This window comes from Mizuhopecten yessoensis, unplaced genomic scaffold (genome assembly GCF_002113885.1).
Source record: "Mizuhopecten yessoensis strain PY_sf001 unplaced genomic scaffold, ASM211388v2 scaffold2461, whole genome shotgun sequence".
In the NCBI taxonomy this organism is placed as follows: Eukaryota; Metazoa; Mollusca; class Bivalvia; order Pectinida; family Pectinidae; genus Mizuhopecten; species Mizuhopecten yessoensis.
In genome coordinates this window covers 103842-118986 of record NW_018404557.1, presented here as the reverse complement: position 1 = coordinate 118986, position 15145 = coordinate 103842, and the positions used below count along the sequence as shown (strand labels likewise).

The following is a 15145-nucleotide window of genomic DNA, read 5'->3' as shown; positions in this document are numbered from 1 at the left end:
ATGGTAATCACTGTTTAACACATCTATGATATTACAATATAGTGTGTTGATGGTAATTAATGTTTAACATGTGTGTGCTATTATAATATAGGGTGTTGATGATACTTAATGTTTAACACGTGTGTGGTATTACAATATAGTGTGTTGATGGTAATTAATGTTTAACACATGTATGCTATTATAATATAAGGTGTTGATGATACTTAATGTTTAACACGTGTGTGGTATTATAATATAGGGTGTTGATGGTAATTTATGTTTAAAACATGTATGATATTACAATATAGAGTGTTGATGGTAATTAATGTTTAACACATGTGTGCTGTTACAATAAAGAGTGTTGATGGTAATCAAAGTTTATCGCGTTTGGCTCTATTAGACTATACATACTGTAATTCGTAACAATGTCTCCTGTTGTGATCTTTATGTTAGCGCCGTGGTGCTATTTTCTACTGTATATTACTTTCAGTGTGTTTACGTGTGTTAAAACCATTTAAACGAAGCACGCTAACATATCGTCTGAACGTGTAAGCAACAACTGACGTAAGGACGGCCCTACTGAAGCCCACACTGTATACTGCAGTAGGTGTATGTGTGTGTATAAACTTCCCCCTTTAACAATCCTTGTCGCCTGCTGGCCAATCACAAGCAATACGCGACGTCACTATATATTCATATGCATGTTAAAATAAAACAAAGGTATGTAACAAAAACATCTTCGTCCAATGGTTAGAATATTTAAATTTCAATATAGTACTAGTATGTTGGTACATTGCATTAGATATCATTGACGAAATTCAACTTCCTGATGATTGGCCGGTTAAGGACGGGAAACACCCTGTAAAATATCTTTATTTAGATATAGGGGTTCCCTATAGTATGAAATGCATGCTGAAGGTATATAAGTTTGGAAGATGGCTCTTGATCTTCATCACATACAAGTCTACTCACTTGAAATCAAAGCCTAGCCTCACAGTAAGTTTACGAGATAACCCACACGAACTCGGACTTCTTTCTCTTGCACGTGGACGATATAAATATGGTAAGTGATGTGTTTTAATCACATTAACGAAAAGACAGTCATCTATAACTTAATTAAAGTATCTAAAGTAACTCTAATCACAAATATTTTAGTTAAAGTATCTCAGTGATAGCTAGTAATTCACATTTTAATCGGAGAACTTAGTAATAGATATTCACATATTATATCTTAATTAAAGGATATAAGGAACAACTTGTCACACACATCCTTATTTAAGTATCAGAAGACTAGCTAGTCAAATGTTTACTAATTCAAGTATCTAAGGAATAACTAGTCACATATATCTTAATTTAAGTATATAACTTAACGCCAAGCGCACATTTCTGTATTGCTAATTACAATTTGACTAACGAAAAGCTAGTCACACAAAACTCTATTTCTTATTACATTACGGTTGACTAATAGTCAAGCATACATTTCTAAGTATTTATTACAGTAAGAAGTGTCAATAACACCTTTCTTTATCATTATTTATAGTAAACGCATAGTTTGTCATACGTATAACTTACCACAGTGCTAACGAACAATAAGTCACACAGGTCTCAAAGTATCCAACAAATAGTCACATACGTTTCAATTATGTTATCTAACCAATATCTAGTCACACATGTTATAATTAAAGTTTGTAATGAATAGTTTGTCACTCATGTCGAAATGAGATTTTTGCTTTAATAACAAATTAATGTACATTTTAACGGTGCCATACAATTGATAATTTTAGAGGCAGGAATGCATTAAAACAGAATAAAACTGATGAAGTTATCTTTAGGTTTAAAATTTGGTTAAACAAAAATCAGAATTGTCATTAACGATAATATTGTTCCTTTTTGTTTTTAATACTTTTCTAAAATAACTTCTTTAAAAGCATTATGGGATATATATTAATCGATTTGTATTTCATTTTGTTACAGAATCCTTGTCTAGCACTAGCTGTGATTGTCAGCCTATGTATGTTCAGCCGAATCACGGGGGCACCTGTCAGCTCCGTGTGTCAGAACCTTACTCCAGAGGAAGAGCAGAAAATGTTAGCAGATGAAGACATTAATACTAATTTTAACGACTTCTTCCTGCCGCAGATTTTGACAGGGGGCTCGGGCGGAGAGCAAGTATCTCTCGCAGAACTCCTAGTGCAAACACAAACAAATTATTCGACACACTGTCCAACAAGTCTACCAAGTAGTCAGTCTGCCCCCGTGTTCGCACGATCCTCCTGCCCCTGGTTTATCAATATCGACAACCAGCCCGACCGCCATCCCACAAGTATTCCCGTGGCTGTTCCCAGGTGTAGCCCCACCCAGTCCTGTGTCGGTATCAGTGAGGACCAGAAGAGTAGCTACGAGTGTGAGAGGGTCTACATGTCCATCACGGTTCTCAGGAAAGTTCATTGCACAGAGAAGCTCTTCAAGTGGGTAAAAGCAACGGAAAGGGTGGCTGTTGGCACGACTTGTGTGAGAGTCAAAGAAGTTCAGAGCAGCACATCCAATAGTGATGGACCCCCATCCATATAAGGACCAAACACCAGGCTGTGATTATGATGACCGGATTACAGCGTTACGTACATGGATTGGACCGAAGATGGTAATATATACATACAAATATGAAGCACTTTATCTTATTTAATTTCACTTTACATTGATGTTTTGTTGATACCAAACACGTTATGACTGATAAACGCAAACAGTAAACGGTTGTAAACCAAAATCAGTATTGATATTTATCAAAACAATCAGTGAGGTCTGTTCAGACTCTGTAAACATAAACCATTACAGATAATTCAGACGCAGACTGTTATTGTTCGTGACTCTTAATTCGTGTCGTTTGCCATTTGTTGTTAACCATGTGATGTCTTTACATGTTATTTATTTCATTTCGTATTTATTGATGCATTTATTTATTGAACATTCCGCATTTATTATTACCGGTCGTCTTTCATGACTAACTCCATCCACGAGTGAGTAAAGTGATGTGGCGCTAATGAGTTGTGACTTAAGATAGGATAGAGTAAGATGTGTTTGACTGTGCATGTGTGTGTATTAAAATGGTGAGGAAGACTATTATTTTAGCCAGAGCAAGTTATCTGTGTGAGGAAAAACTATAACTGATATTAAAGTGTGCTTGTGTTAGGTAATGAGGATGGGAGCTACAGTAACGTGTATGTAGAAAGGGGGCTAATACTGATGTACAAGTGTGTAGTATTTATGGGGAACAATTACCAATGATAATAAGGTATTGAGACTTTCAGTATTACTGCCATTGAAACATTTTGAATACGGTTGTGATGGATGGAAGGGTAAATCTATTGTGTATTTGTTTTTTAATTTATCCTCTGAAGAGGGACATATTGACATATCTGTGTAAGCAATAATATTATATATCAAACAGGGTTAGTTTTAAACACATTTTATATATAAATATTTTGACTTTACATTCCATATCACTTATTTATTTTAGACGAATTTATTAATAGTTTGGATACAAAACTGAAATTGTATTCGAACAAACTATCAACAATAGTTTGTGACTTTGCATTGCTGATATTTTTTGTCCTAGCTTTTTATGCTTTATATTTGTTACATGTAGGTACGAGCTGTTTTGATATAGACAGTCTCTTTGTGAGTGACTTTTTCACATTTGTGAATGGAGTGATTCGTATAAAATTTTCAAACAGAGTAGTGCATGCGTTTCACATAGGCTAACCCCTCTAGGTGTACTTAGTGAAAACGACAGAGCAGGTTAAGTTTGAAGAGTGATATTGGTAGAGTAGTAATTGATTTAAATGTTTTAGCAAGAAAAAAATGTACAGTGATGCATGGGGCTATTGACTGATTAAGTGCTTGATTAAGTGTATTTAGTGAGAATGAGAAAATCAGGCATATTTTTATGGGCTATTGTTTTTAATTTATACTTGATTTAATGTGTTTAGTTATACGTGTGATACTCAGTTCCAGTGTGTTTATACATTGATGAGTTTCTCAAAGGTTAAAACGAAACCGTGGAGTTTCAGTATAGGTTGAAATGAGGGGCGTAGACCAAAGTATTCAAGTCTTGAATGAATATCCACAAATGTGCAATATTTGTATTATGAATTACATGTTCTATTTATTTATTTTTGATTTTTTGTAATAAAGTATCATTAAAATTAAAAAAGAATTCCGTTTTGTTTCTTAAAAGACATAAAAAGTACATTGCTGTCGACAATTATTAACCAGATACTATTCTGACAATAAAGTACATACCAACAGCTACATGAACAGCTATAACACATCTGCATTAACGAACTAGATATTTAATTAAATAGGTGTTATTTACTTCGGATACCTAGTGATGATTTGACATAACAAGATGGTTGACTCTGCTACAGGGCTATCAAACCTTGAGGTTGGCCGTTGACTTGTAGATTGAATTTATTCTAGAACAAATAATATGAAATATTTCTGTAAGGATTTAGTATTTGCTGAGTCCAATAGTTGAAAATGTGATGTTCTTAATAGTTTTACAGGCAATATTTAGTACATTTAAACTTCGAAGCAGTGTTCGCCACTAATGAGTCAAGTTTGTGCAATGGAAGAAAAAGATCTAGGGCGTTAACGAAGTCAGAAATTATTCTTTATTTTATTTTTATATTTACCTTCGTAATTATTCTTCCTAAAGGTATTTATGGAACGTACAAACAAATCTTTACAATACATAAACACTTTATATGTGTTGAATAGTGAATATTGTTGAAAAACAGCCGGATGTCATCTTTGAAAAGTTGACTTATGCGTATCGTTACACCTAAACAGTATAAAACGTGTCGATAATAGGTCATTTACAAGACCGGTTTGTAATTACTTAGATTTTACCCAGTATCTCTGATAACCTGATATTTCATACCCGGAAGTCATGTTCGCATAAATACTTTTACTATTAAGCTTTAGTTGATCCATATGGTTCTGATCATCCGGTTTGTCTAATTGTTATAGCTATTGTGTACTATTTACCATGGTGGAGATCCTTATTATCGGCATCGCCCCATTGGTAAAGGTTGTTGTGTTGTTGTTTATCTTATCTACACATAACATTATTAATGCGCGAAACACAGGAGCTGACGTGAAACTCCATGACATCAAATAATGCTTTCTGTCCCATAGCATTTTACTATTTATCATAATATTGGTCATTTTCATCATCGTTAAAGAATGTCACAAATTGATAGTCAGCCAAAATTAAAAAGGCATACAATAGGGCATTTATAATAATCTCAGCAACAAATGACGACAAAATATTCGAGGTTTCAATACATCTATATTTGTGGTGCTTCAGTTGAGTTAATTTTGTAGAATAATATTCAGGAATCCACTGAACTTTATTACAATCCTTTAAACACACATAAGCACGTGCCTCACTATCATATAGAGACCATATTTGCAAGAAGTGTTTATTTCTTGAAATTGGCTACCGAAAGGAACAGCAGTATCATTCACGCTTATCATACGTGCAGAGCATTTTGGATTGCTTGAGCGCATGTACACACATACACCTTCACACCCACACACCTACACACCCACACATCACCACCATAATGCATAACATGCTGTCTTTTGCATCAGCTAGAAATAATCGTTATAAAATAAAGAACAAAAATATAAAACTTTTAAAATAAATCTTTTAGTAATTTAGTGAGACAAAGTTAGTCTTACAGAAACCGAATCAACATTTACAACAGTATACAATTTGAAATAATAATGCAAGCGAATTTTACGTAAAATATTTTCCCCATTTATATTAAACGGAATACGATTGGATTTGTTTGGAAAACGTATATGACACACAAACAACCGTAGAGGGAATGATCAATGCATCATTAATATACATGTACATACCATCGGGAGCTAATATACTATCAATGTTACCAACACTTTATATATAATATATGTTATGATATATATAGTATATGTAATGTTAAATATAGAACATGTATATGATTTATATACAGTATATGTAATGATATATATATATCTTATGTTATGATATATAGAGTTAATGTAATAATATATATTTTTCATTTCAAAATACTAATTGTTCAGATCTTAGATACAAATGAATTGGGCAACAGGCAAAGCATATGAGCGCCCTCTCCTTACAGTTATAAACAGTTTACACACATCATATTGAATTGAAGTAATGATAAAACATATATATTATATATATTGATATTTGTATGTCATTATTAATTTTTGAAAATTGTTGTTACAAAAACTAGATTGTACAAAAAATAGCAATTTAAAATGATGCTGGTGAACAGCACATAATATAATTCTGTGCTGGTATCATTCCACACACCAAAGCCATGTGAAAATAGATAAACAAATAAGTGTAATCCATTATAGTATCTTTAATGAATCTCTGAACCATTTCCAAAATACTTATATTCATATTGATATCGAGTATTCGACATCCATGAAGAAAAGTACGAGTATTTAATGGAATAGTGTCGTTAAGACCAGAAATGGAGTTCAAGAGAATGTGCCTTTGATTAGTATACAGAGTACAATGGAGGGAGAAGTGATCATGATCCTCAACAGGAGAAGTACATAAGCAGGCAGGGTTATCAATTAGGTGAGATTCAAATATATCTGAATTCAGGTTACTGGCACAGTTTCTAAGTTGACAAAAGGTAATATTAAATTTTCGATCACCATTGTATTTAAAAATGTCAGTACATTGGGGTTGAGAATCCATTTCATCTGAGTGTAAAAATCTCTTTTTATAGCTCCAATGGATGTCATTGTGGGATACAGGCAAGTTGGATTATTTCATTCAGACATCAGTTTCGGGAAGAAAACTGGCATTATATAACTGCGTTCTTGGTATAGGAACATCAAACATTTTATTGTGGCCAAGATGATAATTGTCAGTATTATTATTAATGTACGGTTGAATTATATCATAGACATGAGAGGGGCATTTCTTATTATATATTTTATAAAAAGTAATATATTGATGCAGCTGTCTTCTTCTATCAAATGTTATAAAACCTGATTCTCTATATAAGATATCATGACTTGTTCAACGTCTAAACCCTGAAATAATACGTGCTGCTTCTAGCTGGATAGACTTTAGGACACTGCATTTATTCTGCATACAGTTAGCCCATATCATATTTGCATATTTCAGAATTGGACGTATGAATGTGTTATATATTGTTTCAAGTGATTTTCTATCAATTTTTTTATTTCATCATTCTAAGAATACTGAACAAAAAAAGAAACGCACAATGAAATTATGCAATCAATAGCCTATGATATTTTGGGAAATTTGTACAAAATTTTATATCAATATGAAGGGACAAGTCTACTCTTTTCAATACTGTAGAAGAAAAGTATGTGTGACGTCACTCGTGTCATCATTAGTTACTCAAAGTGGGATACCCGCGAAAAACAAAATGACTCTTCAGTACCTGGTGTGGGCACCTTTTTCACGAATCCCTGCACGGATTCTCCTATGCATTGGATTCATGAGAACATTTATTCGCCTTAAGGGAATGTTGTTCCATTCTTGTGTTAATGCTGCGATCAACTGGGCGCGGTTAGTTGGGGGGGGGGGGGGTTGACGTTTCCTAATACGCCTGTCCAGCTTATCCCACAGATGCTCAATGGGAGACATGTCGGGGCTATACGAGGACCATTCCAGAACCTGAACGTTGTTTGGCGTGAGAAAATCACGACAGACTCTGGCAACATGCGGTCGAGCATTGTCTTGCTGGAAAATTAGGTTATGACGTCTGAGAAGGGGAAGGACATGTGGTTGGAGGATCTGGTCTCTGTATCGAACGGCATTGAGGTTTTGATCCAGGACCCTTAAGGGGGATTTAACTCCATGGGAGATGCCTCCCCAAACTATCACAGAATCTCCATCGAATCTATCGCGTTCAACCACGCATGCGTCGGCGAAACGCTTACCTAAGGTATGCGACGCAGTCTCTACAGCAGTGTTGAATCTGTTGCGCAAGTGCGACAATCGAATCGTCCTGTCTTGTCGTGCGGTCGTTACACGCGGACGATCGCTCCTTGGACGATCGGAAACTAACCCAGAAGCACGGAAACGTGTACAGAGATGGTTACTTGTATACGGGCCAACACCAAACTGCCATGCGACAGCAGTTTGGCTATGACCATCCATCAATATCGCAATTGATCTACCCCTCTGAATTTGCGTTAAGCGTGGAATCTCAGTCAATGGCGAAATCAAAATGCCAACGTGGAAAATTAATGTGGCTGAACTAAGAGTATCCGTTGAGATTGTTTGTTTGAAAAACTCCGGCTTGGCTTGATCACGCCGCGTGAAGTTCGCAAAGTTACACAATGACATCGTCACGCTTGGCTGATTTTAGGGTAGATTATTGAGAAAGGAGATCGTTCTTGATGGTATTTCTATACCTGACCAAATATTCCATTATTTCCTTACAGCTAAGGTGTACTGCAAGGGGGAACTTTGTGCTTTTCTTTTTTTGTTCAGTTTATATTAATTATTTTATAAGATTTTTCGTATATATAATTTATGAGGTTAGACCAATTAGCCTTGCTGTTGATAAACAAACCTAGGTGTTTATGATTAGAAACATTAATAATTGGTGATTCAGCAAAATGTAGGTTAGGATGCAGTGTCTCAAAGTCAACCCGCCTCGAGAAGAGCAGGGCTACAGTTTTATCTGGGTTAAAGATAATTCCCCATTTTTCTAGCCCAGATTGAAATTTTCCTTAGATCGTCATTAAATATATATTAGCACATTATTGCCTGTCTCCCTCAATGAGACCATGTAAGGAGGTATCATCAGCAATTAGTTTTACGATTGAGAACAATTATTCACCAATATCATTAATATATACATGTAATAAAAACAATAATGGACCAAGGACCGAACCCTGAGTTACCCCTGTCTCTAATGTTTCCTAATTAGACTTATACTCATCTATGACCACTTTCTGTTGCGTATTATGAAGGTATGTTGGGAACCATTCTACCAATTTGTTTACATATACCATATATTGTTAGTTTATAAATTAGACCATCATGCCAAACTCTGTCAAAGACTTAATAACACAGAAAAACAATCTAGCCTCTTTTACTTTGTCTAAATGTTTTATTATTTCATCGTATATAATCAATAGTTGTGGAATACTTAGGAAAAAAGCCTGAATGATTCTTAGAAATAATGTTATATCTTGAGAGGTGATTGAACATATACTTAAAAATAATTTTGATCAGATAGCTTGCTAAATATAGGGGTGACAGATATTGGTCTATAGTTGTATGGCTCGCTTTTAACTCCCTTGTCCTTATAAATTGGGGTAGCATGAGCAATTTCCCATCTATTTGATAGCTTTCCAGTAGAAATAAATTTGTTGAATTAGAGATAGAGTGGTTTCAAAAGAGATTGGGAAACCCCATTTATGAACTTTTGGAGGGATACTATCAGGGCCTGAAGGTTTATTAGTATTGAGTAGACCGAGTTGATCAACAATGTCCTGTTCAGTTATGTCTATTGTTGAAAGATTGTGTCGGGGTCGGGGGCAGTCGGAAGGTAAATCGTCTGCATTATTTTCAGGTACGGAAATCGAAGTGAAATAGTCGTTAAAAGATTCAGCTTTTTCTAAGGGGTGGATTTTCAGTTCGCCGGGGGGGGGTATGGATTTATCAATTGATTTCTTTAACATTTTAGCAAGCCATTTTTGGTGTCAAATGTTACGTCGGCTTGCCATATACACAGTACAAACTAAACCGTTGTCAACGTGATCTACTTTAGTAAACAGCCAATGGGTATCCTAGATTTAATCACGTGGTGTACTTCACACTGATATAATAATGACACTGGATATTGTTGATCTTTGTTTTCCCTAAACTAATATTAATTATGTTTCGTGTGTAATCTCCTAGTCTCGTAATCGATTGAGCCTAGACGAGGGGAGGTAACCTCGATACATTGTCAGAATTTTAAAATAGCTGAAGGAACAAAGAAAATGTACATGAAATGTATATAACACCAGATTATTCATAGCAAAGAGACATTGTCAGACTGTATTACTGCAGACTTTGAAATAGCAAAACTTACAACGATAAATTTCATGTAATATAACAGAAGTATATTTAAAGCTAAGAGACATTGTCAGAAAGTATCATTTTAGACTTTAAAAAAGCAGAAGTAACAAATACAATTTACATGTAATATAACAGAGGTTTATTTAAAGCAAAGAGACATTGTCAATACAACAGACATGAAAAAGGGAAAATCCTATGTAATACATTTATTACAACCAATACATTGACAACACCATTTGTTTTAGTCTTAGTAGTCAGTACTTCTATGTATTGGAATTCGCAGATTTTTATGAACAGGTCCGGAATTTGAAAACTAGTTCATGGACTCGTTGACTTTTTCCAACTAGCCCTTGCGAGATATCTTCTATCCCAATCTTTTAAACATTTTGTTTAATTTTAATATAAATCGGAACATTTTGAAAAAAAATCCACCGCAAACAAAATTTACATTGGTGTTAATTTTTCTGATTCCCCAAAATACGACTTACCTCTTAAACAAAAAGTACGCTACTAAATCCCACCGACACTGTGCATATTGCATCAAAAATAGGTTAACTGCCATTAGTAATGGTTCTTACAATATGAGCTGTAAGTAGCCGTCCTCAGTTCAGTTCTTTATTATCTTGGACATTACGGCTAATCAGTTCAAAATAAATATACAAGGATAAACAATACAATCACTCACACCCATATACACACCCACAAATACACCCACATCCACAAATACACACACATATCCATTGGTATTAAGGTACATAGTCTTTTCTATTCTTATTACTCAGTTTAATGTTTCTGGCTAAATTTGTTAACTGTATTTTGTTCCCTGTTTCATAAGTTGGATAAATTTATACATGCTAGGTCTTTCATAGTAACATTTCTTAATAAAACGCTTTCTTAAATCTAAAATAAACATCTTCGATATCCCTACTGTTGCAGTATGCATATGTTCTTTCAATCCTATCTACATTGTGATACCTACCAATTTCAATATTTTATTTGTGAGATGACAGTCTAATTTTTGTAATTTCTTTTAGATTTGTATTTCCTATGGGTTTTGTTAAATATGGTTGTAAACAGAAATATTGGCCAATAAACTTGTACAGTGAACACTTAGAAGATGAATCTATTTTTTCTTTACATTCATAATGTAATCGGATGTATAGGTATCTCCATATTGCCAAATGTACCCTACTCCCATTTTAAATAGTTCGTTTCGTACTCCATTCATCCATTCACTACCTTTTTCTAACGTTTCTTGATAACATGCATGTAAAACACAATTGTCAGTTTGTTTAAATTTTAACCAGTATTTAAAAATTCTAAATTTCCTAATTATTTCAAAAGGCAATCTTCCTAATTCTTGGTAAACCATAAAATTTGCAGTAGATTTCTTAATCCCTAATAATCTTTTACAATAACTTAAATGTATTTTCTCTATATCTGGTGCTTTATGAAAGCCCCAAACTTCCGCTCCATAATTAAAAATATGTATCGAAAACATGAAGCTGAGTTTCAACGTTAAACTATTTTTTCTTAAACACGTTTGATACTGAAAACAATGCTTTTCTTCCTTGTTCAGCGATTTTTTTGTTGAGTTGTTTTGAATTTACCATTAAAATTCGTTAAGATATCCAGGTGATTAAATTCATCTACAATATGTAATACACCTCCATCAAAGTACCACTTATCTTCTTCTCTCTTAATTTACCTTTGCTACGGAAAACCATCACATTGGTTTAAGAAGTATTAACCTTAAGATTTCATTTATTTGTATAAAGTAATAATGTATCTAACATTTTCTGCAATCCCTCAGAAGTTTCGGCCAATAACACCATATCGTCTGCATACATCATTAAAAAAAAATAATAATAGTTTGTAGTTCTATAGAAGGACAACCTTCTGTTAAAAATTCATTTCGCAATCATTGACATACAAAGAGAACAATAGAGGAGACATAATTCCCCCTTGAAATAATCCATTTTTACATTGAAAAAAATATTGACATATTTTTTTTATACTTTACACAACATTTTACATCTCTGTATAAAGAACGTATCGTATTCATCATCTTTCCTTCTAAACCTTCTTCGATAAGTTTCTACCACAGATTCTGTCTATTAGCGAAGTCAAAAGCTTTTTTGTACTCAATAAAAGCAATACAGTCTATTTCTATTTTTCAAGGTTTTACTTATTAATGAGTGTAATACAAATATAGCGTCAATAGTTGATAAATTCTTCTTAAAAAAACGAACTGAGCATCACTTAATTTAGAATAGTCACTATCGAAATTAGCAAGACGCTCATTAAGAATTGGTGTAAAAAATTCCCTAAACAACATACTAAAGTAATTCCTCTTAAAAAATAGGAATTATATTACCTACCGACCATGATGTAGGATAAAAACCATATTTAAAAACATTGTTAAACAGTACCACAAGAAATGGTATAAGTACATCTTTACCCTTAATAAAATACTCATTAATCAGTAGATCTGGACCACACGCCTTCGAGTTTTTCAATTTATTGATAGCTTTGAGTACTTCACTATCAGATATCTGATCATCTAATTCTTGAAACATAGTATTTGGTATATCAACATCATAATTATTTAAAAACTCATTAACTGTTAAAAGACCCAATCAGTTACCTTTTGTTTTAATGACATTGTATCTTATTTAAAACAACAATATAAAAAGTAAATAATACGTTTTCTATGTCTTGGCCTTGGTACCTAGCCGATAAATTCTAACATAATAATTCTGAAAATTTTGTTTTCTATTTAACATATTTTCCTTTGTGAAAATCTCCTTCTCATCCAGTTACCGAGGTGTATACGAGAAATGTTATGCTTATTTCTTGCACTTTCTTTGCTGTTACCTGTCTGTCTTACTTCATTTAGCTATGGATGTAAACTTAAGTTCAAAATCCTCACGTCATAATACCCAAACTATACGTGTCATTGTTATGAGTGGTATGAATTGCAAAATGATTATTTTTACAATAAAAAACGTTTCGTCAATACAAAATTGGACGCGTTTTTAAATCAAGAATACAATATTTTACTGCAGTTTCATTAAAGGACCTATATTTGGTTAGTATTATATTATAGCAAACAGATATTCCTACGATAAGTTTCTCAATCTTATCTTGCTTATGTTTTGCACATTTAGTGAGCAAATCTGATGCTCATATAAGAGTTCAACAAGAGTACCGCGTGGCGGAACAATATACGTCTATCGAATGCCATATAGTGTTATGTACTTTTTTAAATTGAAATAAGGTCTGAATCATTCTAAGAGTGGTTAGCTGACGTGCTATAAAAAATGTAGGAGAAAATAAATGAACAAAGGGCAATAACCTTTTCAAATATCGTCGAATCAAAATTCTTTTTAGAGAGACACAACTTCATATCATGATTATATTGTATACTAAGTTTCAAAGAGATCAGTTAAAAATGTAGGATGTGAATGTCAAATAAACAAAAGTTTACGCCGGACGGACGGACGACGCCATACCATGATACTCCCATCAATTTTGACGGGCATATAAAAAAGGCAAATGACAAAAGAATGTCCATTTAATCATCTGGATTAGAGACCACACTTTGTTTATGAATCTGAACCAAATGACATTGTAAGGGAGTTACGTCCCTTCAAACATTTACATGCAAAATATTTGCCTGATATGAGCCTACCTCTGGGGCCGGTTGTTCAAAACTATCGTTAAGCTAACGATGTCGTTAAACCCTGGTTAGCGAGTCGTTAAAAGTTAACGACGTCGTTAACTGTTGTTCAAAAAAAGTTAAGATTTAACGACTCGCTAAATAGTCGCTAACTTTAATCATTCTCTTACCCATGATTAAATACTTAACGAGTCGTCAAACATGGCCGCCTTAGCCTTGGTAGTTGTGCCTCCTCAAGGAAAGGAACGACTATACAGGCACCAGAAGATCCTGGATGGGACCTTTACTGATCAAGAGCTGAGGCAGCGGTACCGCTTTGGACGGCAGTCTATTTTATTTGTGTGCAGTCTCCTTAAACAAGTTTTAACAAGAAATTCTATGAGAAATCATGCGCTGTCCGTTGAGCAGCAGGTATGCTGCAGTCTTAGATTCCTAGCAAGTGGCATCTTCCTGCAAGTTGTTGGAGACACTACAGGTATTTAATTATATAAACATTAAAACTTGGATCTAAAACTTAAAAGTACTTAAAGTTCTAATATTGTATATATATATTTGTACACTTTAATTTCTNAATGTCCAAACATAGTTTTTTGTTTCTGAAAATAACAAAAATAAGTAGTCTATAGTTTCATTAGTATTGGAAATTGTACAACTTAATTAGTTCATTTTAAAAATCAATCAATTACAAAAATAAAATACAAATGGGATATTTTATTTTTCAGCTAGGCCCTATAGCAATATATATATATATATATCATTTGGGTATAAGAAAATCATGATTTCACATTTCAAGAAACAAATGACATTTTACCAAAAACCTATTCACTGTGGAATAACTTCTGTTAATTTTTAAATGGGACACATAAATCATAGGTATCAATATTACAACTGTTATATCGTGAATGATTAATTTATTCAAGTGTCACACACATTAACAACTGATATATTGATTCAAAACAGCTAAAAAGCATTGTAAGAGAACAAATAGTTGTAACAGGTACAGAGTGTTAAAATCAAAATGAGTTACCTGTGACATCTGATTCAGTCCTACATGTAAGCATGCTAATATGAAGCTGCATGTACAGAAAACTTTAATACATATGTAATTGAATTTATCAAATCACATTCAATTACAGGAACACTGATGTACATGTATAATGAAATAATAAAAAAAACATAACATTTTCAATTACCCTATTCCTGCACTTTTTTTTATAATGGGGGTGTTTTAAAATCTATGACTACATAATTCACATGTAAAGTCCTACAAGCATCCTTTTATGAACATTGTTTTATTCTGGCACTATATATTTGATGTAATTTTAATGTTTTGTGTTATG

The 15145-nt window shown here is 33.4% G+C and overlaps 1 protein-coding gene across 1 annotated transcript; it reads left to right on the top strand.

The window, feature by feature from the left end:
- The first annotated feature begins 913 nt into the window (after positions 1-913).
- LOC110446027 lies at positions 914-4164 on the top strand. Its single transcript, XM_021490972.1, has 2 exons — positions 914-1042; positions 1954-4164. Exons 1-2 carry the CDS (start codon positions 1040-1042, stop codon positions 2548-2550), a joined length of 600 nt encoding a protein of 199 aa, XP_021346647.1. The 5' UTR covers positions 914-1039; the 3' UTR covers positions 2551-4164.
- Positions 4165-15145: the final 10981 nt, after the last annotated feature.